This window comes from Mustela nigripes, chromosome 2 (genome assembly GCF_022355385.1).
Source record: "Mustela nigripes isolate SB6536 chromosome 2, MUSNIG.SB6536, whole genome shotgun sequence".
NCBI lineage: Eukaryota > Metazoa > Chordata > Mammalia > Carnivora > Mustelidae > Mustela > Mustela nigripes.
In genome coordinates, this window is record NC_081558.1 from 201298593 (window position 1) to 201325970 (window position 27378).

Genomic DNA, 27378 nt, shown 5'->3' on the forward strand with positions numbered 1-27378 from the left:
TAAGACAGAGGCATAACCACAGTAATTTATTTACAGATCACCCTTTTGCTGTCATCAGGATCTAGCAACGCAACAGTTAAAATTATATTTCTGAGACGTTAAGAAAAGTCTCTTCAATAGTCTTTTAGTTTTGTGCGACCAACAATTACCTCAAAAACACAGGAGCTCCCTACTCAAAACTGTAAAAGCCCACATGACTTCTGAAAGGAGGGTGAAAATACTTTGGGTACTCAAACCAAAACTCAGCTTCACGTAAGAAGTCAGAACCACGATAATTAATGGTAGCTCAATAGTCTACGAGACTTTCAGCAGAAAGAGACCTTTCTAGTTTATTTTTGTATAGCATGGGCAATCACTTTCTATACATTAAGCAAAGACTTTCTATACCTCACTAAAAGGGAAGAAAAATTACTAAGCTTGCACAAAGGGAAACATATCGGTAATAAGCTCACAGTGCATGTGATGAAATGTGATGTGTCGATTTAAATACCTCATCAGGAGCTTTGCTTAAGGCTATCAGAGGCCTTTCTAAGCCCTGCTGTGACTCCAGGTCTCTCTGTCACGGTAAGTGAGCAGAGTCTGTGGTTCATTTGAGGGCGGAAGGAGGCACGTCCCTCAAGAAACCTTTCACATGGCTTGGGGGCAAGGACTTGGTCTCCTTCGTGAGGACTGGAGAAGGTGGTAATAAAGTATAGTGGAAGGGGTAGCTTTCCTCCCCCTGTGAAGAGCTTGTTAATGTATTTTCCTTCTTTATTCTGGTCCAATGGTGTAACCTGACCTTCAGAGCCCATTTCTCCCTGGAACTCAGCCAGAGGAGTACTTGAAATGGCCACTGAGCCCAGAAATCACCACTGATAACATGCTTTCCATACCTGACACTACATTCTAAAAGTGACGTGCCCTGGGTTTTCAGATATGAAAGACAAAGAGAAGTCACCTTCCTCTGTCACGATTACACACAAACCCTTTCTTTATTTGTGTCAGACTGACAACAGCAATTATTTAACAACGATGCCATCAACTGAATGACACACTATGACAATCCTGGGAAGAAGGTTCTCTAGGTTTGGAAAGTCTAAAGGTATACGCTGAACTCAAGCATGCAGTTTCCTACAGTGTAATGTTGGAAGAACCCATACTTATGCATTCAGTTTCCTACAGTGTGATGCTGGAAGAACCCAAACTAATGTTACGAGCAACCAAATGTTGGAGGGACAGACTGTAAGCAGAGAGAGCACGCTAGGCCTCACGACCCATCCAGCAATTAGAGCTACTCGTAAACTAGCATCTTCCCCACTTCAGATCTGATCTTTCTTTCTTACCTACGGCCCTTCTTTTATTGGGGAAGCCCTAGCCTTACCCAGTACAAGAAAGAGAGTGGAGTCTAGGCCACCCTCGTCTTTGACTCCCTCCCCTCTTCTTCACCAGTGGATCAGACTCAAATCTTCTGAAAGCTTTCCCGAAGCTGAACTCCAGCGCGCCTCGGTTAACCCTCTGTGAGTGCCTCGTCTGCTTATGTCACAGACGCCCTGGGTTACACCTTACGTGGGCCCGCCTTCCCCTGCTTTTCTAATTCCATCTCCTCTTTTAGAAATGCCAAGTGTGTTCCTTCTGTTACATTTCAGGATCCCGAGAACAGGGACTTCATCATTTCGTTTCTTTCCACCCACCACAGCATTTAATGCACTGATCTTTGTGAAATACCAAAATGAAATACTGCTGTTACTAAAACATTGTTACTGTTGTAATAAAGACTTCAGACGGCTTCCTCCCCAGACAAAACACCTCTAACTACCTTCCAGCTCTTCCCTTAAAACCGACTGTTTCGGAGAAATCTATGGAAATTATTTTCATGTCAGATTTTTTTAAAAGAGGGGGGGAAATACCAGCTTTGGTGGTATCAACCTCTCCTCCCTCATATTGCGTTTAAAACACATTGGCCTAGGGGGCCCAATGGAGGAACTTTATAAAATTGCTTGAAAAAGAGTGCTTCTAATTCACTTTTTATTCTTGTAGATGAAAACCATCCCTTCCTTAAAAATAAAATAGAGAGGGCCGTTAAAAAAAGGCCCAAGGCAAACGACCATCCTGAGGGGATCTCACCTGGTTAGAATGGACCTGACCCTCAGCCTTGAACTCCACCACCCTTGGCCTTGAACTCCACAGGGAGCAGAGAACCACGGGTAACCGTAACCGTGGGTATCAATGGCTGGCTCTTAAAATTCACTTGCATGACAATGGCAATAAGGAAGACATTAGGAGAGCCCGAACTGTGTCTGACTTACTATCATTTAAATTCCTCTGAAAAGCCCTCAAGGCAGAGATTCTTAAAATGAGCCAGAGCAGCTGTCAAGACAGTCACTCCGCTCTCCCTGCCGCCTGTGAGCAACCAACCGAGGCATGAAGATGTCACAAGGCGGCTCGGAGCTCTCATCTAGGACTGTGTCTGGGGACACAAGTGACTTGGGCTGGCAATGGCAGTGCGAGGGGCCAGGTCTGTTCTTGGCCTGCTACAGACAGCACCCGAACCAGGGACCTCCGTGTGTTAACATCCTCCAACAAGGGGAACTCCCTGGTCCTTGACTCTTGCATGGAGCCATTACAGGGATAAGGAAGAAAATAGATATGGGAAGGTATGCATTGTTTGTGGAGATAAAGGCTGAATATAGAACAAAGGGTAAACGTGTGTTTCTTTTAATGCTGGAGAAACTGTAAAAAAAAAAAAGTGTCTATTTCAGTGTTAATGGGAATTTTAAGTGGTATAAAAATTAAAGACTTGTATACAAAACAATGCACATACAACCTTTCTGTTGTTTTAGTTACTCATGGAGAGTAAGTCCATACAACCCACGAGAGAGAAAATGTATATACTTCTGGGCTCTAGAGGTAGTCCCTTTCTGATATATTTAGGGTCACCGCTGTGTGAGAAACTGACTGAAGTTTGAGCCCAATTCAGTCAGAAGAGGACCTGACTGCACACCAAACAAGGAAGGAAGGAGGAGATGCTCAAAGCAGAAACTACTTCGTCACTAGAGAGAGTGTGCATCTGTGTGGTTTTCCATTTTTGAGGACAGAAAGGTCTAGATAGTCTTCTCCATTTAAAAAAAAGGAAAAAAAAAAAAAACCCCAAAACCCTTAAGTTGGATGGGCTCTTTCATCATTTGAAAAGGAAAGCTCAGAAAGAAAACCAGATTTCTTCAATAGGCAATTGGGAAACAAAGCGTAAGGAGAAGCAGAGGGAAGGTTTGAGAAGTCTGGTTTCCACGGTCCTTTCAGATCTTCTCTCTCGGTATCTGCAGTTGAGGGAGGCTCATAAGGAAGAGCAGAGACGGCGGGGCTCGAGCGCAAGCAGAACACGCGGGAGGCAGAAGGGAACCGCGTTGTACCTGGTCGGGTGGTCAGTCCTCGGTCGGCAGCAGGGCGGGCGTCGACGGGCTCAACTGGGCACAGGAAGCGAGAGATGCGGAAAGCAAACGAGACAAATCGAGATGGTGAGTTGTGGCTCCTGAACACGGAGCAGGGAAAAGCATGGGGAACACACACGTTAGAGGAAAGCAGCGGCTGGCAAAGAACCACAGGGAGTTTATCCCGAGTTTCAGGGAACGGGAGCGGGACCACTTCAGAAGCCTTCCCGCTCTCCGTGGGCCAGCCCCACTGCTGAGGTTTCTGATAAAAACACTTGCAGGATATGCAGCAACATCAGAGAAGAGGGGTTGGGGTGTGTGGATTTCCTTCTCATAGAGTTTAGGGATGGTTTCTTGGCTTTTGATTAGAGATAAAATACAATATACCCAGCCCGGCGAAAAATCCTGGAGATACCTCTTTTAACAACTGTCCGATCTGCTCTTATTTTAAGGTTAATTAACTACAAAAGGGCTCCATTAAATCCCCAGGGGAAATGCAAATATGGATTTGTCGGGAGAGGAACATCTCACCACATAATCTGCCACTCAGTGCACCAAATTTGCTCCCATTTGGAGGGTAGAAGAAGTAAACCAGAGAGTCAGTCTCTCTCTCTAATTTTAAAAACCAGTTACTATTTTAATAGATAACAGACAGTGGTGGTGTGTGAAATGTGAGTACTCCCTTTTGTATTTTTCAACTTCTGCAATTTTTCCTTTGTGCGAGTCCTGGGCTGGAACCAAAGGAAGCGTGCTGGTGGCACCGTGGTGCCCGCCATTGCCTGCCATGAGCTGGCCTTTCCAAAGAGCTTCTGAGTCTCAGAAAGCATTAACTTGAACTTAGACTGGTCTTTGAAGAAACAGGCAACGGAGAGAAACAAAGCTTTAAGGATTAATAAACGGACAAAGGGGCAAATGAAGCCGAGGAAGGGGAAAAACCCCTTGGGTAAAAGCCTGGAAAATAGGAGGTAAGAAGGTAAGGAAAGGTGAGCAAAGACGTCCACGGGAAGGTAAGGTAGGCTCGAGGGGCTGGCTTCGGGGTGAGCAGTTTCGGGAAGACCATCCGGCTTACGGATGCTCACAGCCCGGCCTTCCGAGGTGGGACCCCACACCCAGATCCATCCTGAATGTCCCATGTTGGCAGAACAGTGAGGGAGAAGAGAGCGGCAGGGAGACAAGCCTTCACATTATAAAAAAATCAGGTTTCTGAGAATATGAAGACATCTGGACAAGTCCGAAGAGCAACGGGGTTTGGGCCTTTGGCATGCAGAGCGGCAGCACGGCCGGGAGGAGGGAGCAGGCCTCCCAACCCAACGCTGGCACCAGCACCCGGACCACAAGCAACTTCGGGTGAAAGTCCACCTCTGAGGCTGTTTCTTCATATGTAAACAGCCTCTTCTCATTGTATTGAGAAACAAAACAATTTTAAAACCTGTTTCAGAAACGCTCCCATACTATGAAGCTGTGTTTATTCAACCTTCCTTAATGACTCTTGCTGAGAGAATGTCTAATTTCTAGTACTTTCCTGGTTTGATAGGTTAAGACAGCCTTCTGCAACTCACAAATACATTTGAATGGCACGGATTCTCTGTGTTGTTACCTTTTTTCCCATCTGCCACAATATTTAGTGAGGGGCTTTATTACTGAGTTCCCGGAGGGGTTGCTGTATTTTTGAGGACTTCCTCGGGAGAGCTCTGGTGGTGCTTCAGTTGCAGAGAAGAGCACGTCCAAGCAGCACACTCATAGAGCGAGAGAGGAATTCGAAGTGGGGATCCTGTTCATCGGTGGCTAAATCATCCGAAACTGTCTTTGACTCATGAGGGAATCAGCCGTTAATCTGTGGTTTAAATACAGGCTGAAGAGCTGTCCACTTAAATGCCACCACTGACTCACTCTGTGATCTTGGGCGAGACACATTCTTTCCAATCCTGGGTTTTGTCTTAAGTAAATGTGCCCATATACACATTAAAACCTTATAAATGATAAAGCACTATTCCACAATTCCTTAAAGAAATGCAGAAAAAGCAGCAAATGCACGGACCCCCAAAAAGAAAAAGGTCTGAAAGATATTACCACAAAAGCTAACATTAGTTATTTCTGGGTGAGGAGATTGTTTCTAGAAGCTTCTCTGCCTTTTTCCCCCATGTGCATGTATTGTTTGAAAACAGTAATAAAATCTTGTCTGTTTTTCAGAAGGTGAAAAAATTAATAGTTTACTGACTTAAACCTAGCCTGCTTTAACTGTTTGAGGCTGATTCAGTATGAATTAATATTCAAAAAGTAAGTAACTCCTGTGTTCGGTGAGTAGACATCAATTTTTTAAGACAGTTATGACATCGGTGCTAAAAATGCGCATACACATCAACAAGACAAAGTGGTGCATTATTTCCCAGTCCAACAGATACTTTCTAATTTTTCCAAATGAACTATTGCTCCCTGAACCAGAAGGTAACTTCAACATAGTGTTCAGAACATTTTACAGTAGCTGTTTAGTAAATTAAAGATATGAAAGCAGTCATCTTAAAACTCAAGCAGAAATGTGTTATTCCCAGGCCTTCCGTAGCTTTGAAGCACACCTTCTCCTCAGAGAAGTCACATTCTGGGGCTTCTGAGTTTGTTCTGCGGCTCCTTATAACAGATGAGTTCTGAGCTGAATGCTGTCAGCACAGCCTCCCACCAGGCCAAAGGAAATGGAGGAAATCAGCAGGAAAATACTTCTACACAGACAGAAAACAGGCCCTGAAAATGACATTTTTTTTTTTTTCAATTTTAGCACTTATATATTTATTTATTTTTTAAAAAAGATTTATTTGAGAGAGTGAGACAGAATTCAAGTGGGGAGGGGCAGAGGGAGAGGGAGAAGCAGACTCCCCACTCAGTAGGGCGCCCGACATGGGGCTTGATCCTGGCACTCCAGAATCGTGACCCGAGCCAAAGGCAGGCGCTTAACGGACTGAGCCACCCAGGCACTCCCATATTTATTTTTTAAAAAGATTTTTAAAATTTATTTCTTTGAGAGAGAGAGTGTGTGTGCGAGCAGGGGGAGGGGCAGGAGGAGAGGGGGAGAGAATCTCAAGCAGACTCCCCACTGAGCACGGAGCCTGACATGGGGGTCGATCTCACGACCCCGAGATCTCCACCTGAGCTGAAACCAAGAGTTGGATGCTTAACCGACTGAGCCACCCAGGTGCCCTCAATTTCAGCATTTAAAGAGATTTTATCATTGCTTTGTTATTACGCTAATTAGAAATATACCAGTGGGCAAGTACACGTTGCAATTACAAATATGCAGTCTTAAAAAACCTGTTGTGCCTCTTAGAGAAGCTTAGTGTTTCATGTATGTATTCTATACAAGGAAGCTGACTGTTGGCCACTCTGTGGCTGGCCTGCGCAGGCAATCGTGACAAGGCAGAACAAACACAGATGCCTTTAGCCAGACGCCTTCACGATCCACGAGAACAACAGTTTGTTAAGTTACAGCTTCACTGTGGGTTACTCAGTTAAGTTCTGTGGATCTGAAAAAAGCCACAGGAAAATCCCTCAAGGCAAACTGGCCAAAGAGCCTAAGATGTCAGAAAACTGATATGCTTCGTTCTTCAATATAAATTAGAAGAAGGCCTGGGTGTCTGACCCTCTCTCTGGACTTGACTGACTGTTCTTAAGAAAAAGCAACGACCTGTTGGTAAGCGTCGGAAACTCTGATGATAAGGACTGCATGAACAATCAAAGGAAATCTTTGAGAACTTTAGGTATTTTCAGTGGCTCTGTGTGTGAGCACATGTCGAGACATTCACAAGGAACAAGGCCCTGGGGAAAGGGAAAAGGGGAGGAGATGGTGAGAGCAGACAGGGGGTATTTTAGGACTGGGTCATTATATGGTTCGTTACATTGTTAATATAAGGATATACTGTTTGGACCACAGGGTGATTCTCCCTGGGAGCAGCTGGTAAAAACTCTCTAATGAGATCCTGATTCTATGGAAAGAACAAATGAATGGACAAATGAATGAAAGGAAAGAAGGAAGAAAGGAAGGAAGGAAGGAAGGAAAAAAAGAAAAGACAGGAAGGTAGGAAGACGGAAGGAAAATGAAAAGAAAGAAAAGAAAGAAAGAAAGTTACACTAAATATTTACTTGGTTTGTTGTAGATACTTTGCCCAGAGCTTTGCCTGCCATCTCATTGAATGCTCATACCTTATCTCTGAATTAGGAATTATTATTACCTTTGTTTTACAGACTAGGAAATAGCCACAGAGGCTCTCTATGTTGCCCACCGCGCCCAGCAGTGCGGAATTTAAACTCTGATGATCCAACCGCCATTCAGGAGTCTGGGGTAGCTTCTGTTCTGTGGGGCGGTGGGGATGTTAGATGTCGTGCACAGGGCACTCCCACACGAGTAAAAATAGCCTCGAATCCTCTACAAGTTCCTAAATTCCTGCTGGACATTCATTTGTCTATGATTATGTGGGTCTAGAGCATAGTTCAGTTCAATATACAAACACAAAGCATTTTTTGCATAGCTCTTACTGTAACCTGGATATGCTAAGAGTTCATCACCGGGTAAAATGGGGGGAGACTGTTTTCATCACAGCCCTCCCAAGAGTTCTCCACTACGTCAGGAACTCATCCACGGTTGCTCATAGAACCTGAATCGTGGAATCAGCCCTGTGTCAGTCCGCATTTGTATCTCTCACATCCACACAGGACAAAGACATGATCCAGCCACTGTTCCCACTGGCCGTCAAGCCCGAACACTTATGCCTTGAAACACTTGTTACATATTATATCCATTATATTGATTTTCCCCCTGAAACACTGTCAATCCATTTTATGTTAAGATTCACTGTTAAGGAGGCTTTTCAAAATGTTATAAAAGGAGTGTTGGGTCTGATAACACCAAGAACCAGAATTCAAGCTCTGAGATCCTCAATATTCTTGCCTTGTAATACTCTCATGTAAGATTTTGTTATTTGTCAATGACAGGTGTTTATTTAACAAGAGTATCAGCTCTTCCTTTGAGGCTTGGGCGATGTGACTGGCTGTGTCCTGGACAAGGATCCAGAAGCACTCAATCAAAGACTTTGCCCAAGTGGGCATCTTGGCGGCACCCAATGGTCTGCAGTGTGGGTCTATGTGCATGAGCACAGACAGTCTCCTAGGACCAATGGCGACAGGCCACTCTCAGAGTCTACTTCTGAGGGGAGGTATTTAAGTCCATTGCTCTTCTGGGGTATCTCCAAAATCTATTGTTCTTAGCCTTCCAAAAGCTGATCACTTTGGAGAAATCTAGTAATTAACCCAACTTTCCTTCTTCGGGTTATCTGGCGAGTGCTGGGGGACAATCCCTGCTTGCCTCCTAATTTGGACCAAGACTTCTTTCTTATTTGATTTGGGAGGATTGTCAATGGGTAGAAGACCAGGAAAGCGGTGAACATGTTGACAGTGGCATTAAGGTTTGGGTTTTAGGAAGCAGTTTGGGTAAAAATAGTTCTTCCCTCTACTTCTCCTTAAATAGAACAACAAATACCCTTGCACTTCTTTCCCTAAACAGAGTGGGTCAGTTTGCCTACTATTTAAAAATTTTAATATTAGCCAAATGTTTACTAGAATGCATATACTTTTTAATGGAGACCACATATATGCATATGACCACATAATTATACATATGGAGTCAGGATGAAATGCTTGGAGTACAGAAAGGAAGAGTTATTTAACTGTTGGTGTTTCTATTACAAATATGATAAATGCAAAGTTAAATTTACCTCATTAAAGATACCAAGGAAGTGTGTGTTCATACTAAGCAGTTAAGCTCTCAATATCTGATAGGGTGAGAAAGTAAAGAGAAAATGTGAAATTCAGGAAATGCAACACCTTCTCGAATAATACACATTTTTTGCTATTCTTAATGGTGTCACTGCATTTCACTGTATTCATTAAATTAGAAGAAGCTAACATAAACAGGGCTGAGTGTCTTCGCTGTTGTTGCTCTTACAAAAACTCTGTATAGCCCACATTTGTATAGGATTCACAACATTTAAGAGAAATATCAAGTATTATATCAAACATACACAGTAATTTCTATAAATCAATTTTTACTCTGCTAATGTAGCTTTACTTTGGCTTTCTAAATCTTCTAAACTTCACCATAAATAAATTATAATTTCTAGTTTCTATTATTTTTGTGTGCGTGTGATCATAAAAATTTAGGTCGGCTCTGAAATAGGTTTTATCCTACTTTTCCAAAATCAACAAGTAATGGAAACTATTAAATGGGAACATTTTATTTATAGAAACTATGTATTTCAAATATGTGAAAAGCTCTTCAATTACGAGAAAGTGATAGGAAGTTCCTTGTAAATTATAATTTTAGAATCACTGCAGTTGAATAAATTCTCAAAGACAGAGTAATTTTTAACAAAGAACAGTCTAATCTATGTATTTAAATTTGTTTTTTCATAAAAAGCTATGAGTTGGACATAAATGACAAACATTTAACAGTATTTGGTATACAGGGCATTTTGGTATAGAGGGTTATAATTTTCCACCAAAGAAGTTTGTCAGACTTCAGTCAGATGTGGGACCTATTTCTCCCTTAATTAAACAGCTCAGTATGCTAAAGGAAAGGAGGAAATCCAGTGTGCATTTAAACTTACAAATGAGACTGGACATTTTCCACAAAGAATTTTCATTAGTGGACAGAATGATGAGGATTTTAAAAGACCAAAATGTACCCCCCACCTATTAAAAAAAAGGTACAGTTAACACTCTATTATTAATAAATTTAATAAGGAAGTTACCCTTGTAACTGAAGTTCTTTGATTTTTAGAAGTCTTTAAATTTTTTCCCGTGTCAGAATTATTTTTATAAACGGTGAAATCTTCATTACATTTGATATAAATGATACTGCTTTTCGTAGCTGGGATTACTACTATGAGGTGCCCTTTTTCAAATTAATGAAACAAATTTGGGGAGATTACTCATATGGAGACTGTTCATAGATTTTCTTTCTTTCTTTCTTTTTTTTTTTAAAAGAATTTATTTATTTATGAGAGAGAGGGAGAGCATGAGAAGGGGGAGGGTCAGAGGGAGAAGCAGACTCCCTGCTGAGCAGGGAGCCTGATGCAGGATCCTGGGACTCCAGGATCATGACCTGAGCTGAAGGCAGTGGCTGAACCAACTGAGCCACCCAGGTGCCCCCACAGAAAGATTTTCTGTAATGGTTCCTTAAAAAAAAATACTTCTGTAGTATACTTAGGGTCTGATACTGAGTCTAAATTTAATCCGAGGCATACACTGACAGCATTTTGAGGTCTCCCTACTGTAGTCCTATTACAATTATTACCACCATCCAAACTTGCCACTTTAACAAAAGACACTCACAGGTGAAATCTGGTGTTCTTAAAAAAAGTGCTATTGGTGTTCAGAAATCAAGGTGTTCCCGTGTTTGAAACTGTATACTTCTAAACATGTAAAAATGTTTAAGGAATAAAAAGATGTTCTCTTGTGAAGAGATATTGTTTAGAAGTTTCTGTTAAGAAATCCCTGTGAAAGAAAGTATATCTGCCAATGTGCAAATTTGTTGACAGCAAAAATCTCTAAGCTATCGTAGGAAAAATCATGTAGATTGATACGCTTCTTCATTTTGACAGCTGCCTTCAATTTAACTTTCTAAACACAAAGTTGTTTAAATTTTCAGCAAAATTACATTTTATTTGTACGTGGTTATCTTTGCTTTTAACAGTCAATGCAATCTGAAATTTAATGCACTAGGTTATTTAACCTGCAAAGACTATTTTGCTGCTTTCCAAATCCCCGTTTCTGCCGGCCCCACGAAAACTTCTTCCCACAGGGAGAAACATTTACATAATTTCATCCCCTGTTTGCTTTGAAGGTGGGCCTGGACTGGCCACTGCCTCATAAACACGCACTGAATATTGTTCTTTTTTTCCAGAAGCAACAAAATACCTCTTGGGGAGAAAGTATTTTTCTTCAAATGCATATAAGAAGTCGCAACTCAAGAATATCAGGAAGATGTGTGTATACACACACACACACACACACACATATGTACTGGAATGTTCTTATTCACTCCAGGGCCGCTTACCTTCATTTTCTGTATTGGCCGGCACCGAGTCGACCCCGAAAGGATGCCAGGGCTGGAGGTCGTCCAGGCTGAACTCCCCATTCACGGGAAGAAGCTCCACGGTGGTTTTCGTTTCCGTCAGGGACGGCATGAGGGCATCGTTTCCGTAACTGATTCTTGGTTCACTGATCATGTTGGCCAAGACGTCATCCGAGTAGTTCTGCTCTTTCTGAAGCAGCTCATCTAAACAGAACAAAGCCACGTGCATGGTGGGTCACAGCAACACGTATGACTGCAGCCCTGGCTCCCTTTTCCGGTCTCCCCCATACAAGACCTGCGCTGCTCTGCACACACGACCTCATGCAGGGCCACGAGGTGGGTACCACTGTCAGCTCCATCTGACAGATGTGAAAACTGAGGCCCGTGGCAGTTGAGCCACTTATGTAAAACCAGAGCATGTGCCCAAGGCAGGATGTGAGCCCAGGGAGAACGGCTCCCACCGAGGCTGCAGCTTAGAACGGCTGCACCACTCCTCCCCACGGAGAAAGACCTCGAGAGCTCTCCCTTGCCTCCTCTGACACAGGCTCTAGTAGCCTGGGATCCTAGAGAAATCAAGAGTGTGCTCTGCTGAGCTGTTTGCCGGGACATGGCGGCAGTTCGCACTGAACAAATCTGCCTTCCCCAAAGGACCCCTGGGTGCTGCATGATCGATGTACTGAGGCAACGGAGAGGGAGTCCCCTTGCCCTCCCAGTGGGGGCCTCGCAGACAGGAAGCTCTGCTCCAGCCTGCTCTGGACGAAACCTCCCTGTCTCCCAGCATTTGTCACGCCCTCTAAAGCCAATTTCCCCTCTCTCCCGCTGATGCTTCTCTTCAAAAAATGCTATCAGTTACCCCTCCCCTCTTTTAAGATTATTTCTTTATTTGACCGAGAGAGGGGCAGCAAGCACAAGCAGGGGGAGCGGGAGAGGGAGAAGCAGGCTCCCCGCAGAGCAGAGAGCCCAATGTGGGACTCGATCCTAGGACTCCGGGATCATGACCTGAGCTGAATGCAGACGCTTAACCTACTGAGCCACTCAGGCCCCCCTCAGCTAACCCCTTTTAAAAAACAGATTAAACAAAACCAACTTTGTGGAACATAATCTACTTATCTCCAAGTTTTTATAGACTAGTGAAAATTCCTACATTATACATTTAATTATTGCAGTGCATTTTTTACTGGAAAAGAAAGAGAGCTGGGAATATAACCTTGTACTAATTGGCATCACTACTTTAAATATGGGGTTATCATAAGATTTGTGAATCTTCTTACACTGCCACAGGTCACCAGGTTTCTCTGTGGAATATATTTTTTAAAGTTAGACACCCATGACTAGTATGTGTGCTATTAAAAATGGTATTAAGCAGAATATCTCATCCTCCAATCACACCTCTGTCAAGAGTTGACTGTATTATATGTTTCAGACCAATCACTGATTAGTATTACTGCTGCAGAAAAGGAAGAAAATAAAATCAGGATCTAAATTTGATCTGTAACATTTTCCTCCCGTCCTTCATATTCTAAGTTGACAAAAAAATTTTACCTGAAAAATTAAAATTCCTTTCCAACGGGTCAATTAAAACAATTTGAGATAAGAGCATTAAAGCATAAGATTAATATCTTTCTATGGAGTCAGTTTTATTGCAAGATATCATTCTAAATGATGAAATCCCAAGACAAACAGTCCTTCTGAAGTCTAATTTGAGTTCTAATATATAGCTATTTGCTCCAGCACCATTCTAAAATTCAATTATTTGATGCCTGTAATGACCTTTCCCATGCAGATGAAAGGGCCCCATTAGATTTACTCCAACTTTTTCATGTCCTACAGAGGCATGGCTAATGGCTTATAACTTAGCCAATGTCTGCTTTAATAAATTAAATGGGCATTTCTTTTATATAAATCGTATGCTTCTGACTGTTGAGCACTTACAATACTAAAGAGATGATCTTCTAGAATAATTATTGGTGCTCACACGTTCCTCTGAGAGGGAATAACCTTCGCCAGCATGATCTGCTCTGGGCCCCACCTGGAGGCATGACGGTATCTTTGTGGCATTTACTGTCACTTAACCTCTCCGTCCCTCTGGAAAGCGTTTCTCTTTGTCTTGCATACTCAGTTCCAAGCTGGTTCCCTGTGGCTTCTCGGAATAACTTTTCTTGTTCCTTTTTCCGAATCTCTTCATCCCAACATTTTCCTTTCGTATCTCCATCCATCTCTTTCTGCAACTCTTTTTTTTTTTGTTTGATAATTTTTTTTTTAAAGATTTTAATTATTATTGGACAGAGAGAGAGATCACAAGGAGGCAGAGAGGCAGGCAGAGAGAGAGGAAGAAGCAGGCTCCCCGCTGAGCAGAGAGCCCGATGCGGGGCTCGATCCCAGCACCTTGGGATCATGACCTGAGCCAAGGCAGAGGCCCAACCCCCTGAGCCCCCCGGGCGCCCCTCTTTCTGCAACTCTTCATGTGGAAATCCCATCGCCTTTTGACACTCTAAGGATGAATCGGAAATGTATCTCCCCAGCTCTCACGTCTTCCTCCCACTCTCGGTTCTATCTATGTCTGAATGTGCTGGGTCTATTAGCTTACAGCTCCCATGAGCTTAGTATGTACAAAACTGAGCTCGAGGTCCCCTGGCTCTCCGTCCTGCCTTCCCCTGTTGGAATCGCAGCAGAGCTATGATCCCAGCCACAGGTCTGAAACCTTCACAGTCATGTGTAACTCTCTTTCTTTGTGTCCCATACTTCTTCTTCTTTTTTTTTTTCCTTTTTAAATAAGATTTTATTTATTTGACAGAGAGAAAGAGCACAAGTAGGCAGAGTGGCAGGCAGAGGGAGAGGAAGAAGAAGGCTTCCCATTGAGCAAAGAGCTTGATGCGGGACTCGATCCAACGACTCTGGGATCATGACCTGAGCCGAAGGCAGTCGCTTAACCAACTGAGCCACCCAGGTGCCCTGTGTCCCGTACTTCTATTACTGACAACGCCTTTTAAAGCTCCATTTCTGGATTCTCGTATTCATTTCTCACTCCCCCTTTCTACTACCCTCTTCCCTTAAACCATCATCACTTTCTGCCTCGATAACTTTGAAGTTTCCTGCTGTTGCCCCTGCTCTACTTTTTATCCCTTTCTGTTTCCCGTATCTGTTTGTGATACTGAGGAATGGCTCTGCCCCCTTTCAGTAACTCCCCGTTCCTACTGAATTACTCCCAACACTGCTCTGTCAGATATTAAGGGCCCTCTGGATCTGGGCTCACCTCATCTTTCTAGCTATGAGGCTCAAGCTCTTTGCTGTATACACTTGATAGAGTGATTTATACTAAAAAAATCTATATTTGGTCCTCATAGGCACAGAATTGCTAAAACCCTCAGAATTTCATAGGTAATGAGAGCAGTAAAGGTATGTCTCGTTATGTTATGAAGTGACTTTTTTAAACAAATTTTTAAAAAGATTTTATTTTTACTTATTTGACAGACAGAGATCACAAGTAGGCAGAGAGGCAGAGAGAGAGAGAGAGAGTGAGAGAGAGAGAGAGGAGGAAGCAGGCTCCCTGCTGAGCAGAGAGCCCGATGCAGGGCTTGATCCCAGAACCCTGGGATCATGACCTGAGCTGAAGGGATAGGCTTTAACCCACCCAGGAGCCCCTATGAAGTGACTTTTGAAAAGCCTGCAGCTCACCGAAGGATGGGCACTAGGCACCAGCGGAACTAACCACATGATCAGAGGGTTGGCACTTTCGGCTCCACCCTCTGGGAGGGGAGAGGAGCTGGAGACCGAGCTTAATCATCAATGGCCAACAATTTAATCAATTAAGTCTATGTAATGAAGTCTCCGTCAAAACCAAGGACAGGGGTCTTCGAGTTCTGAGGCTGGTGAACATGTGGAGATGTGGGGAAAGGAATGTGCTGAAAGTTCCAAGCCTTTTCCCCATAGTCTTTGGACTCGGTGTCTCTTCCACTTGGCTGCTGGTGGGTTATATCTGTTTTATAATAGATCAGTAATCTAGTAAGTACACTGTTTCCCTCTGTTCTAGTAAATTAATAGAGCCTGAGGAGGAGGTGGATGGAAAGTCTGATTCACAGCTGGTCATCAGCAGCACAGGGGAGTCTTGTAGGACTGAGCCCATAACTCTTGTGGGATATGCACTACCTCTAGGTAGATACTGTTGGGATTGGATTGAATTGATTGAATTCTCCAACTGACGCTGGAGAATTGCTTGGTGGTATGGGTGAAACCCCACATATTGGAACTGGACCCACAGTTCTGTCAGCCTGGGTAGCTTGAATTATCCCCAGATGGGACCAGGCATTTCCATCAGGACACTTGCGACACTTACTGGGCAGCAAACAGACTCAAACACCAACAGCCCTATGGAATGGTTATTGCTTTTGTGCCATTCGAACAGGCATTTTCCAGGCACTGGAGCTGAAGGGAGTCCTGTACCCATCTCTGCCCACAGCAGTAAAAAGGGTAGAGCAGGAAATAGTCACACTGGAAAATCTTATGTCTGTACTTCACAAAATATCCAGGACATTTTGGGTTGCAGTAAATCGCGGGGCGTGCTTTTCTCTTTTATTTCTTATACCATTGGCAGAAAATTTCCTCCAAATGGCCACAAAAATGTTGAGCCCCATGGTGGTTAATTTTCCAGGTTTATGATATTCACGTTCAGAAAACGAGAGAATAAAACATTCAAGAAATGTTACATTTTTGGCAGAGTGAAAAGCACTTAGGCTTTTTGGTGGGGGGCGGGGGTACAAAATAGCTTTTACCTCAGTTTAATGCAGGAGACTTAGGAACAACAAGCTCTGGTTATCTCATTTGGAACAATGAGGTCTATGTGGTTTTTAAGGGACAAAAAGCAGGTGAAAATGATAGATTATCATTCGTGGGGGTAGGATTCCATTTTGCAATTATAAAATATTGAAGGCAGCCAGCCAGCTACATCTTGATATTATTAAGGGCTCAGGATTTTACCAATGGCAAATACAACCGGCACCAGGCAGTTCTGCCTGGGATTAAAAAAAATATACAGAGAGCCACATATGGTTATTTCAGTGCTCCTTCTGAGTGGGGCTTTATCTTTGAATTCTGTGGTTAAAACTCATCGCACAGAAACCACACATTTAGGATGTTAGTGCCCCTGATGGATTACCTGTTTATTTAAATTAATTTAATATATTACTGCAATGCTTTGATGGCATATATTGGTATTTCCAAAGCTTTTAAGCATCTAAATTGACCAGCTCCTGTATTAACCAAGCCACAAGGTTCATTTCTCCCCTAAGACTCTCTTTTTTTTTTTTTCCTTTCTAAAAGCTGCTTGTTACTGTCCAGAATTATAGCCACTATCTCTGAAGTTAAATTTATTTTCTTCTATAATACCCAGCACACTTGGGTGCTGTAGTTAGAAGTGGAAATATCTGGGTGCTTGGGTGGCTCAGTCGGTTAAGTGTCTCTCTGTGGCTCAGGTCATGACCTTAGGGCCCCATGTCGGGCTCCCTGCTTAGCAGGGAGTCTGCTTCTCCCTCTGTCCCTCCCCTGTTCATGCTCTTTCTCTCTCTCTCAAATAAATAAAATCTTTAAAAAAAAGAAAAAAAAAAGAAGTGCATACATTTAACTGAGTTTAGTGATGGTAATGTTTAACCTACAGCCTAAACAGATATTCAGTTTCAAATGTGAAACATACAGCAAACCTTGTCCCCTTGCCCTTTTAAAAAGTGTGTTGAGGATTTATACTAAGCATATTAATAGTTAGGAGAAAAACAAATCCCACCATACAGTTATCATAGAAAATATTTAAAATATTCTGAGGTGATGGGGATGAAGGAGCATGAAATCCCCGTACTCTACACCTGAAGCTAATATCACACCATGTGTTAACTGCATTTTAAATAAAAACTTACATACTTTGAAGAAAGCAGCATCAAGAGAGTCCTCCAACAGTGATATCATTTTCAAATGGCATATTTGTTTTTTTTTGTGGAAACATTAGCCTTCTATGATAGTTTGAGAGAAATGGCCCCATAAAAGGGTTGCTGAACGGGAAACAGAGGAATTCTAGATCATCTGTCTCACAGACCTCTTTAAGTTATTAATCCACTAGCCAAACTCCTTCTGAAGTTTTAACCATATTTTAGGTTTCGAGAAAATACAGTTTGTAAATATTAAATCAGTTCTCTTTTACAAGCTTTAGTTACAATTACTCAACCACTTCTTCTAACTTTTAGATATGTTTGGGGTGGGGAGAAAAATCTCAGCCTTTTTCTCTGTAACACACAGCTATTAATGGTCTGATTTGGAGACCGGCATCAGTTGAGATCTCCTAGGCTTGCTGGTTTTTCTCTTTATAGGATTGAAACTGCACTGCTATAATTTTTTTCCCCCAATTTTCCAATTCTTCTGGTTCCTGCTGGAAAAATAGGTATTTATCTGTAGCCTCACCCCAAACATAAATTTCCTTTCAGCTTTGTCTAAAAGGGGATTCTCATATGACCTATGCTTACCTCTCTTTTTTACATAAAGAAGAAATCACAATTTAAATGTTTCTCTATGATGACCTGTCCGTTTCTGTTTTCACAAATGGTATCTTTTAAATAAATATTTGCTTCTGTGTCTGAAAGAACTGAGGGTTACACCTCTTGCAAAGCACATTCCTTTCCCTGCTCCCGGCAACCACCATAGCTGCACTGGGAATAGCTATAAAAGGGATGCAATTTTTCCCTGATCAAGAAGCTCCACTATGAATCTGCTGTCATCCATTCTAGGCATTTTGCCCACACCAGGCCTATGAGATCAGATTTAATTTCCCAATCACGGTTCTGTGCATGTCTGATTCATGGCTCAGCACATAACCGCCACGCTGGTTCATTATACTGAATGTTGCCACGGTTTCTGAAGCTCCCTGAGGCTCTCATTCCTCATCTATAAACTTGGAGGAGATTGAATGGATGGTCTTAGAGTTCCTCCACTTTGAATCCTGTTAGCTGTGCTCTCGTATGTAGAAGTCCCCTGCAGAGCTAGGGAACCAGAATGTGCAGGCCACCGTGGTGGTCCCCAGGTGATTCTCAAGCACGTTACAGACAAACCATTGCCAAAAATGGTCTCGGTCATCACCTTCATAACAGACGCCACAAGTCTCGAAACAAGGTGTTCTGAAAGAGGAGCCGGGCCAAAGAATAATCCTGCCAGAGGAAACCTGACTCCCAAACACCCTAAAGTCACATTCTCAGAACCCAACGTGCCCTGTGGCCTTGAAGCTCTCATGCACAACCATGCTTCTGAATCAGAAAGCCACAGGAAAGAAAAGACTAGTTATGAATTTCCCTTTTTGCCAGAACATTTGTCAGGCAGGAAATGGCACAGGAGCCAGAGCAGGGAAGTGTTCAGGAAACAGGTCAGTGTTGTTCAGACTCTGAGAAAAAAAACATGTACTTAAAAGTGTAGAGGGCACTAGAGGACACACTTCAGTGTTGTGCTCCCCCCACTGAAGATCAGCTCTAGCTGTGACTATTTTACTTCTGCGCATGGAGTTAGTTATATTTCAATGGAGCAGAAGCTGTTTAAAATTTTTATTTTTGGGGGAGGGGAGAGAAGAGGAGAGGGGCAGAGGGAGAATTTTTTTTAAGACTAATTTATTCTAAAGGAGAGAGAGAGAGAGAGTGAACACGAGTTGGGGGAGGGGCAGAGGGAGAGAAAGAATCCTTAAGCAGACTCCCTGCTAAGCATGGAGCCCAATGTGGGGCTCCATCCCAAGAGGCTGAGACCATGACCTGAGCTGAAATCAAAAGTCAGACCCTCAAGCTGTATTACAAAGCTGCAATCATCAAGAGAGGAGGGTACTGGCACAAAAACAGACATACTGACCAATGGAACAGAACAGAGAGCTCAGATATGGACCCTCAACTCTATGGTCAGCTAATCTTTCACAAAGCAGGGAAAAATATCCAATGGAAAAAAGACAGTCTCTTCAATAAATGGCTCTGGGAAAACCGGACAGCTATATACAGAAGAATGAAATTCGACCATTCTCTTACATCATACACAAAAATAAACTAAAAATGGATGAAAAACCTCAAAGTGAGACAGGAATCCATCAAAATCCTAGTGGAGAACTGAAGCAGCAACCTCTTCAACACCAGCCCCAGCAACTTCTTTCAAGATATGTCTCCAAAGGCAAAGGAAACAAAGGCAAAAATGGACTTTTGGGAGGTCATCAAGATCAAAAGTTTCTGCACAGCAAAGGAAACAGTTAACAAAACAAAGAGGCAACCCGCGGAATGTGAGAAGATATTTGCAAATGACACTACAGACAAAGGGTTGATATCCAAGATCTATAAAGAGCTCCTCAAATTCAACACACACAAAATAGATAATCACGTCAAAAAATGGGTAGAAGACACGAACAGGCACTTCTCCAAAGAAGACATACAAAAGGCCGACACATGAAAAAATGTTCAGTATCACTTGGCATCAGAGAGATTCAAACCAAAATCACAGTGAGATACTACCTCACACCAGTCAGAATGGCCAAAATTAATATGTCAGGAAACAACAGACGTTGGTGAGGATGTGGAGAAAGGGGAACCCTCCTACACTGTTGGTGGGAATGCAAGCGGGTGCAGCCATTCTGGAAAACAGTATGGAGGTTCCTCAAGAAGTTAAAAATAGAGCTACCCTATGACCTAGCCGCTGCACTACTTGGGATTTACTCACAGGATACAAACATAGTGATTCGAAGGGGTACCTGTACCCCAATGTTTATAGCAGTAATGTCCATAAAAGCCAAACTATGGAAAGGGTCAAGATATTCATTGATAGATGAATGGATAAAGAAGAGGTTGTATATATACAGTGGAATATTACTCAATCATCAAAAAGAATGAAATCTTGTCATGCAATGATGTGGATGGAACTAGAAGGTACTATGCTATGTGAAATTAGTCAGAGAAAGACAAATACCATAAGATTTCATTCATATGTGGAATTTAAGAAACAAAACAGATGAACAGATGGGAAGGGAAGGAAAAATAAGATAAGATGAAAACAGAGAGGGAGGCAAACCGTAAGAGACACTGAGTTCTAGGAAACAAACTGAGGGTTGCTGGAGAGAAGGTGGCTGGGAGAATGGGGCCAGGGAGCGATGGGCATTAAGGAGGGCACGTGATGGAATGAGCAACTGATAAATCACTAAATTCTACCCCTGAAATTCACAATATACTACATGTTAACTAAATCGAATTCAAATAAGGAATTAGGAAAAAAAAAGAGTTAGATGCTTAACTGACTGAGCCCTCCAGATGTCACTGTATCAATGGAGCAGAAGCTGTTTAAGATGCTGATTTGGGGGAGAACATATGTGGTCTTCAAGTGCTTACAGCACGTGGTTGGGATGTCTTGATCTGTGTGACTCATGTAGCAGGACTGTGTTATGCTAGGACATCTTGAAAGCACGAGATCACCTGTACAAAGATCCCTTCCACTTCTGCAGCCTTTTCAAATCCATTAGCTCACTTGATATCCACAACAACCTTTATTATGGGATTCCTACTCCACTGACAGTTGAGCAAACTGTGACGTTCCTGTTGAGTGCCAGTTATCAAGTGGGAGAAGTGGGATCCAAATCCAAGTATGCTGATTCCTAGTCCAAACATTTTCACTATTCCACGAAAGATTCTATTTTATGGCTGACAAGGCTATCTGATTGGTGACTGACATTATAGAAATATATACACATGTATCATCACAAGCATTTTATTTCTTCTTACTTTTGACAGATTGGGAAAACTGATGAATTCAGTGGTTATCTTTTTTTTCCATAAGAAGGAACCAAGGTCAGAGACTTTTGCCATGGGCCAAGGTCACAGAGCTTCCTGATGGTGGAAGAGCAGGGCAGAAGAGCCAGGTGGTTCCCCAGATGCACAACCATGCACTGCTCCCTACTCTAAGGGAGGCCTTATGTGTCACCTCCATTTTGACAGTCCACCCTCAACACAGTTTCTTTCCCCTCTGGACACCTACCTCCCACTTCTCTGGATTTCCCCTTCTCTGGAAGACTGGAATAAATATGATGGCTATGTGAACTGTCATGAGGTTTCACCAATTCTGAGTCAAACTGGATAACGCATATGTCTTTAGGTTTTGAGCTATGGAAATGGTTGACCAGCAGACTGACTGTCTACTTAGTTATCCTGAATACCCCTTCTCATCGACGGTATAGGGACTAGAATACCTCAGCAGCCAAGAGAGAAAGAGCCACAGAGGATGCTGCCACATTTCCAACTAGGTAAAAAAATTATAGACATATTATCACAAAGTAATGCTGTTCCATAAATCTAGTTTTTATTTTGACCTCCAGAAAACTGGGTCAGTTCTCTTCATTTTTAGCCACACTATCAATCTTGAGACTCTCTCAGTCTCTAAATCCAGATTTCATCTCTGAATCTGGGTTTATGTTTCTTCAGCAGATTCTCTGGCACAGATTTTAAATGAAGCATGCTGTGTCCATTCATGGCAACAGACTGTCCCTGGAGGACACACAAACATGGCTACGTATCACTTGTGAGAATATTCCCGATCCCAAGTCACATTTCCTGAAGTATCACTTGTCCAGCCTAAGACTGAGGGGGCGAAGGGAAGTCCCTTTTCACTGAAGACAAGTTTCCTTTAGACTTTTAAACAACGGAGCTCAGACAACTTAGATCTACCAACAGCATTGGTCAGAAATTGAGATAAAAGTCAGTCTGTCTCCCTGACATCTAAAACCAGATTAAAGTATTTCTTCTTCATGCTTACATGTAGTTTTTGTGCCAGCGTTGTGGTCCTATTTCCGACTACCTTAGGAATCTTGGGCCGGTCTGGGTGGTTGGCATTCCAAGCAATCCCGAGGGGAAAGATCTTCTAAACTGTAGACTACAAACCCAGTTTACAAATTATGGAGAGAATCTCTTCGAGGATGCTGTGTGGAGGTAATAATTTGCATATGCAAGGAAGTGTTTGTTTTGAGGAAACACACAGTGAAGAATTTTGGTGTAAAGGGCCAATACATCTGTAAGTCACTCTCAAAAAAAGGAGCTTTATGCACTATTTTCAGAACTCTCCTTTAAGTCTGGAATTCTATTAAAGTAAGAAGTCTAGCACTGCGGCAAACAAGACTGTGGTGCCAGCTTTAACCTGGATCTATCTAGAAGTTTCCTCTGGTCGATTAATATAGGGACAAGGTGTATCTGACCATTATCATAAGCAGATACAACTATATATCCTCTGGAAGTAAAATAAAAATGAATGAACATTTTGATGACTCCTCTCCCTTAATCATAAATCAATTATTTCATGTGATTCTCAGGTGAGGTAACACTTGTCTCTTCACATACCAGAGAAAAAAACTGGCTCTTTTGGGATAACGGAGAGATGTGTACTTTTACTATTTAACTTAGGGAGTTTCAAGGTAATTAGGATTATGAAGAACCTTTTCTTCAAACTGTCTTTAAAAGAGCGTAGGGGCGCCTGGGTGGTTCAGTCAGTTAAATGTCTGCCTTCAGCTCAGGTCATGATCTCAGGGTTCTGGGATGGAGCCCCACATCAGGCTCCCTGCTCAGTGGGGAGTCTGCTTCTCCCTTTCCCTCTGCCTCTCCCCCTGCTTGTGCTTTCTTGCTCTCTCTGAAATAAATACATAAAATCTTTAGAAAATAAATAAATAGAAAGAGCCTAATCCCCCTAGCATAAGTGAGAACTTCACTGTGCTTCCTCTTTCATATAAAAATGTGACATTTGGTAGTAATTACAAGAATAACAGAAACTCAGTGTAAAAAAAACCCCACAGAAAACAAAAGAAATGATACTTCATTCGCAATCCCATCACCGGGACAGCCAGGAGTCATGTTTACTTTTTTTAAACAGTTTTGTTCTTTATAGGATTATTTCAAATCTCCAATCAGCACTTTATTATCTAATTTTCATGACTGTGGTCATCGAGAAAGCACTGTGTGAGGGTGCTGGAGGGTTGGGGGGGGCGGCTCTTGGAATTGGAACAATCAGGTCTGAGGACACAGACATGGAGTCACCGGGATGAATTTCCCTCTGGTTTCATTCCCCAGTGCGTAGTTTGCAACTTTTCCGGTAAGCATTTCTGCAGAGCTGGAGCAGCTCTCTGTTTGTTTTCCCTTCTAAGTTCTCAGATCTGGAGCAAATCAGAAAAATGAAATAAAGCCTAGGTTTGCTCTATCAGGGTTAGCACCCCATTTCATTTTTTTTAAAAAACTGCTAATGCTTTTAGTGAGGACAAGGGAGTAAAACAAGAAAGGTTATATTTTGAAAAAGATACTGAAATGACAGTTTTACTGCTCTTGCATTTTTATAAAGGCCAAGTCTTTCTGGCAACTGCATGCAGTGTGAGCTCATACTCGCCTGGAGCCTTCGCTGCTGGTGTTGGGGTATTCTGGGCAGCCACCCATAACATCCCCTTTTTTCCATCTGAGCTCAGAACCAATTAAGAGGGAACAAGTAGAGAAGAAAACATCACCTTTACTTCTGATAAAGACCAGACCCTTATGAGCCCACGTGATGCTTTCTTTGGGGAGGGAGTCACGTATAGGGCACAAGGTTTGTCACTGAACTCTCTGTTGGACACAGGAGAGGGAGTCTGAAGGATGCTCCTATGACCATGTCTTATCCAACCTGCACAGTGTAGGTGGTGATCCTGTCTGATCAGCACCCTTTCTCAGACTTGTGAGAGAAGCCTTTCTCGACTGGGTAAGAGATATCCTGGGGGCGGACCAAGGGAATGGGACACGGCGTCCCTCTCAAGAGCCAGCTATCATTTTCTGCTGTACGCTGAAGAACGTGCACGCTAATTGACTCATACCTGGTAAATACTTTCTTGATGTTATTTATAAGGCTGTAAAGTAAGCAGGTTAGCTCGTAGTAGAAGTATGATTTTTAATATTCATTAAGAGTTAATTTCACTCAAAGCGCCTAAAGATGTATGGATAAGATCAGTGCAAATACACACACACCCCTCATGATGAGGGAGGAATCACGTCCCTGTGGACAGTACATAAGGATTGTACACAAGATAACTCATTTGACATGAGTGTTTATGCAGATCAGAAAAGCTCGCATCAGTTCTGTATGCTCTTTCTGCACACTGACCTATTTATGTTTTCTTTAACACAAAACTCGCTCCGTACTAAGCATTTCTAGAACAGCAATGGCCCTTCCTCTTCTGATTAGCTGACGCGAATGATCACTCAACAATGTATGGGGAAACCAAGCCTGGAGCTGGAAAATGTCTGGCATCTGGGACTTGGGAGACAGATGGAAAGTGTCTGTCTTAGGGAAGCATTAACCGTGCAGAGGAGAGAAGGAGCTGAAAGAACTCGCTTGAAGGAATCATCTGAAGCCCAGAAAAATAAAAACATTTTATCATTAATTAATGAGCTCATTCATTTATCTACCTATTTAGCAATCCTATCCCCTTCCAGGCCCCCCGCAGGAAAAATCTAAACCCATTTCTTCTTGCTCAGAGCTCAGAGCCTAGAGGGAAGATGGGCACCAAAGTGCTATGGGAGGAGGACAGACAGAGCGAGAAAGAAACAAGCGTGGATTTTCTGGCTGGAGACTGAGTGGTGTCGCTGCGGAAGACAGACCGCTGTCCTGGGAGATTCAAGCGCACATCCCGAGGGAAGAAGAATGGGCTGCTGCCCCAAAGCTGGGGCTTTTCTGGCATAAGGCAAGTATAAAGGAAGCGGCTTAGACAGAAGCCAGGGGTTTTGGTCTGTGGAACAAAGAGAGGAGGGGAACACGCTGACTAGGTGTATACGATTCACAAAATCCAGAATACGGGAATTCCATAGGCTCTGCTGGTGCCTGCAGTTCATTCACAGGTAAACTGTAAAGAAAAGAAAGGCATGGACGGGACACCTGGGGAGTATAAGACACTTGAGAGACATGCCAACCTTAAAAACTGGGGCAGGCTGCACACCGGAATGATAAAACCCAAGAAGACTTTTAAGGAAGTGACACGAGGCGGAACGATGCTATTTTGATGGTGGCGGGAGGGGGAGGGGGTGACTAGGACAGAGCAGAGGAGCTACTGGGGAGCTGTTCATATTTTTATTCCTTTTTTTTTCTTAAGGATTTTATTTATTTGAGAGAGAGGAAGAATGAGGGTTGGGAGGGGCAGAGCAAGGCAGGGAGTGGGGGTGGGGAGAGAGACAGAGAGAGAGACAGAGAGAGACAGAGAGACACAGACTCCTTGCTGATCAGGAAGCCTGATGCAGGGCTCGATCCCAGGACCCGGTGATCATGACCTGAACCGAAGACAGACGTTAACGGCTTGCCTAATATTTTTATTCTTGACTGGAGCTGTGTCTCTCAGAAGAGCAAATACAGGGGAGAAAGACAACTTCTCCTCAGACATGTTTGCGATGTGCCAGCATGTCATGACCACTTGAAAGAGGAACCTGCAGAGTTCATGTCCATGCTGACAGAGTCCAAGGGGAAGCATGATAGCAAAATGGAACTTTTCCAGATTCTACCAGAATTTTTTAGGTGTTTTGGGGGAAAAGCCCATACCAGACTCCCCAAAAAGATTTTTTCGTGTGTGTGTATATAAACATGCCACCCACAATGAAGTACCACATTCCAGCTAAAAGTCCTTTACAGTGTTGAGCTGGAGTGCTTGACAGTAGCCTCAGGTGGGTAGCTATTGTTAAGAACTACAGGGAGCTACCTATTTCTTACCTAAATAGAGGGTTATGGGTCTTTCCCCCCGCTTACATCACTTCCATATCAACATCCACGAGATACTTAAAAAAAAAAAAAAAATCAACCTTACCTTTTTATTCTGCAAAGAACAAAGAGAATTGTGTGGGAGATGAAATATAAAGCAGACCCAACTTTTTTGCTAATTTAATTTTGGATATGGTCTCCTTTTAGACAATGACGAAGTGAGATGGGAGTGGTGTCCCTAAAAGCCAGCTCTGACTTCAAGTTACCTAGTGAGCCATGAATCCTGGGGTTAGAAGGTGTATTTATTGAGCGTGTTGGGAAATAACCCTAGATGGTCACTTTCCCACCAAGAACGGACAGCCCTTTTCACTGCCTGAGATAACCACTTTCCATGACATGCAGCGCGCAGCCCCACTAGGGAAACTTTGCCCTGCTATTTCCTTCTTAAACGTTTTCTAATCTCCACACTTCCTAGACCCAGCCCCAAGGCCCTGAGGCTTTTCCTGTTGAAAATTTACATGGAATTCTAGTAATTTCCTTTTCTTAAAAAAAAATCACTTAAAAATGTTATTTTCAGGGGGGCACCTGGGTGAGTTAAGCCTCTGACGTTGGCTCGGGTCGTGCTCTCAGGGTCCTGGGATTGAGCCCCTCGTCGGGCTCTCTGCTCAGTGGGAGGCCTGCTCCCCCTCCACCCCCCCACCTGCCTCTCTGCCTACTGGTGATCTCTCTCTCTGTGTCAAATAAAAAAAAAAAAAGAAACCAAAAAAACAAAAAAACAAAACCAAAAACCCCCATGTTATTTTCAGGGCATCTGGGTGGCTCAGTTGCGTAAGTGTTCAACTCATTTCAGCTCAGGTCACGATCTCAGTGTTGTGAGATTGAGCCCCACATCAGGTTCTGTGCTGTGTGGGGAGCCTGTTTAAGATTCTTTCTCTCTCTCTCTCTCTCCCTTTGCCCCTCTCCCCCAATCTCCACCTCTCTTAAAAAAAAAAAATGTTATTTTCACCTCAGAAGGATTAAACCTTTCCTCCACTGTGCTCTGAAAAAGTCTCAACTCAGAAGTAAAAAGAACGAAAACAAAAAACAGACTTTACCTCAAAAGAGGACACATTTTGGGGCACCTAGGAGGCT

At 42.9% G+C, this 27378-nt stretch overlaps 1 protein-coding gene across 6 annotated transcripts in view; it reads right to left on the reverse strand.

The window, feature by feature from the left end:
- The window catches only part of APP (amyloid beta precursor protein), a 262344-nt gene that overhangs the window by 16156 nt on the left and 218810 nt on the right, over positions 1 to 27378 (reverse strand). For 3 of the 6 annotated variants that reach the window (XM_059392199.1, XM_059392197.1, XM_059392195.1), the window contains 2 exons: positions 11503 to 11724; positions 3387 to 3440 (listed from right to left, as the gene is read on the reverse strand). In XM_059392199.1, the coding sequence (XP_059248182.1) occupies positions 3387 to 3440; positions 11503 to 11724 (276 nt within the window). The remainder of the gene's footprint in view (positions 1 to 3386; positions 3441 to 11502; positions 11725 to 27378) is intronic. The other 3 variants (XM_059392200.1, XM_059392198.1, XM_059392196.1) reach the window with 1 other exon arrangement.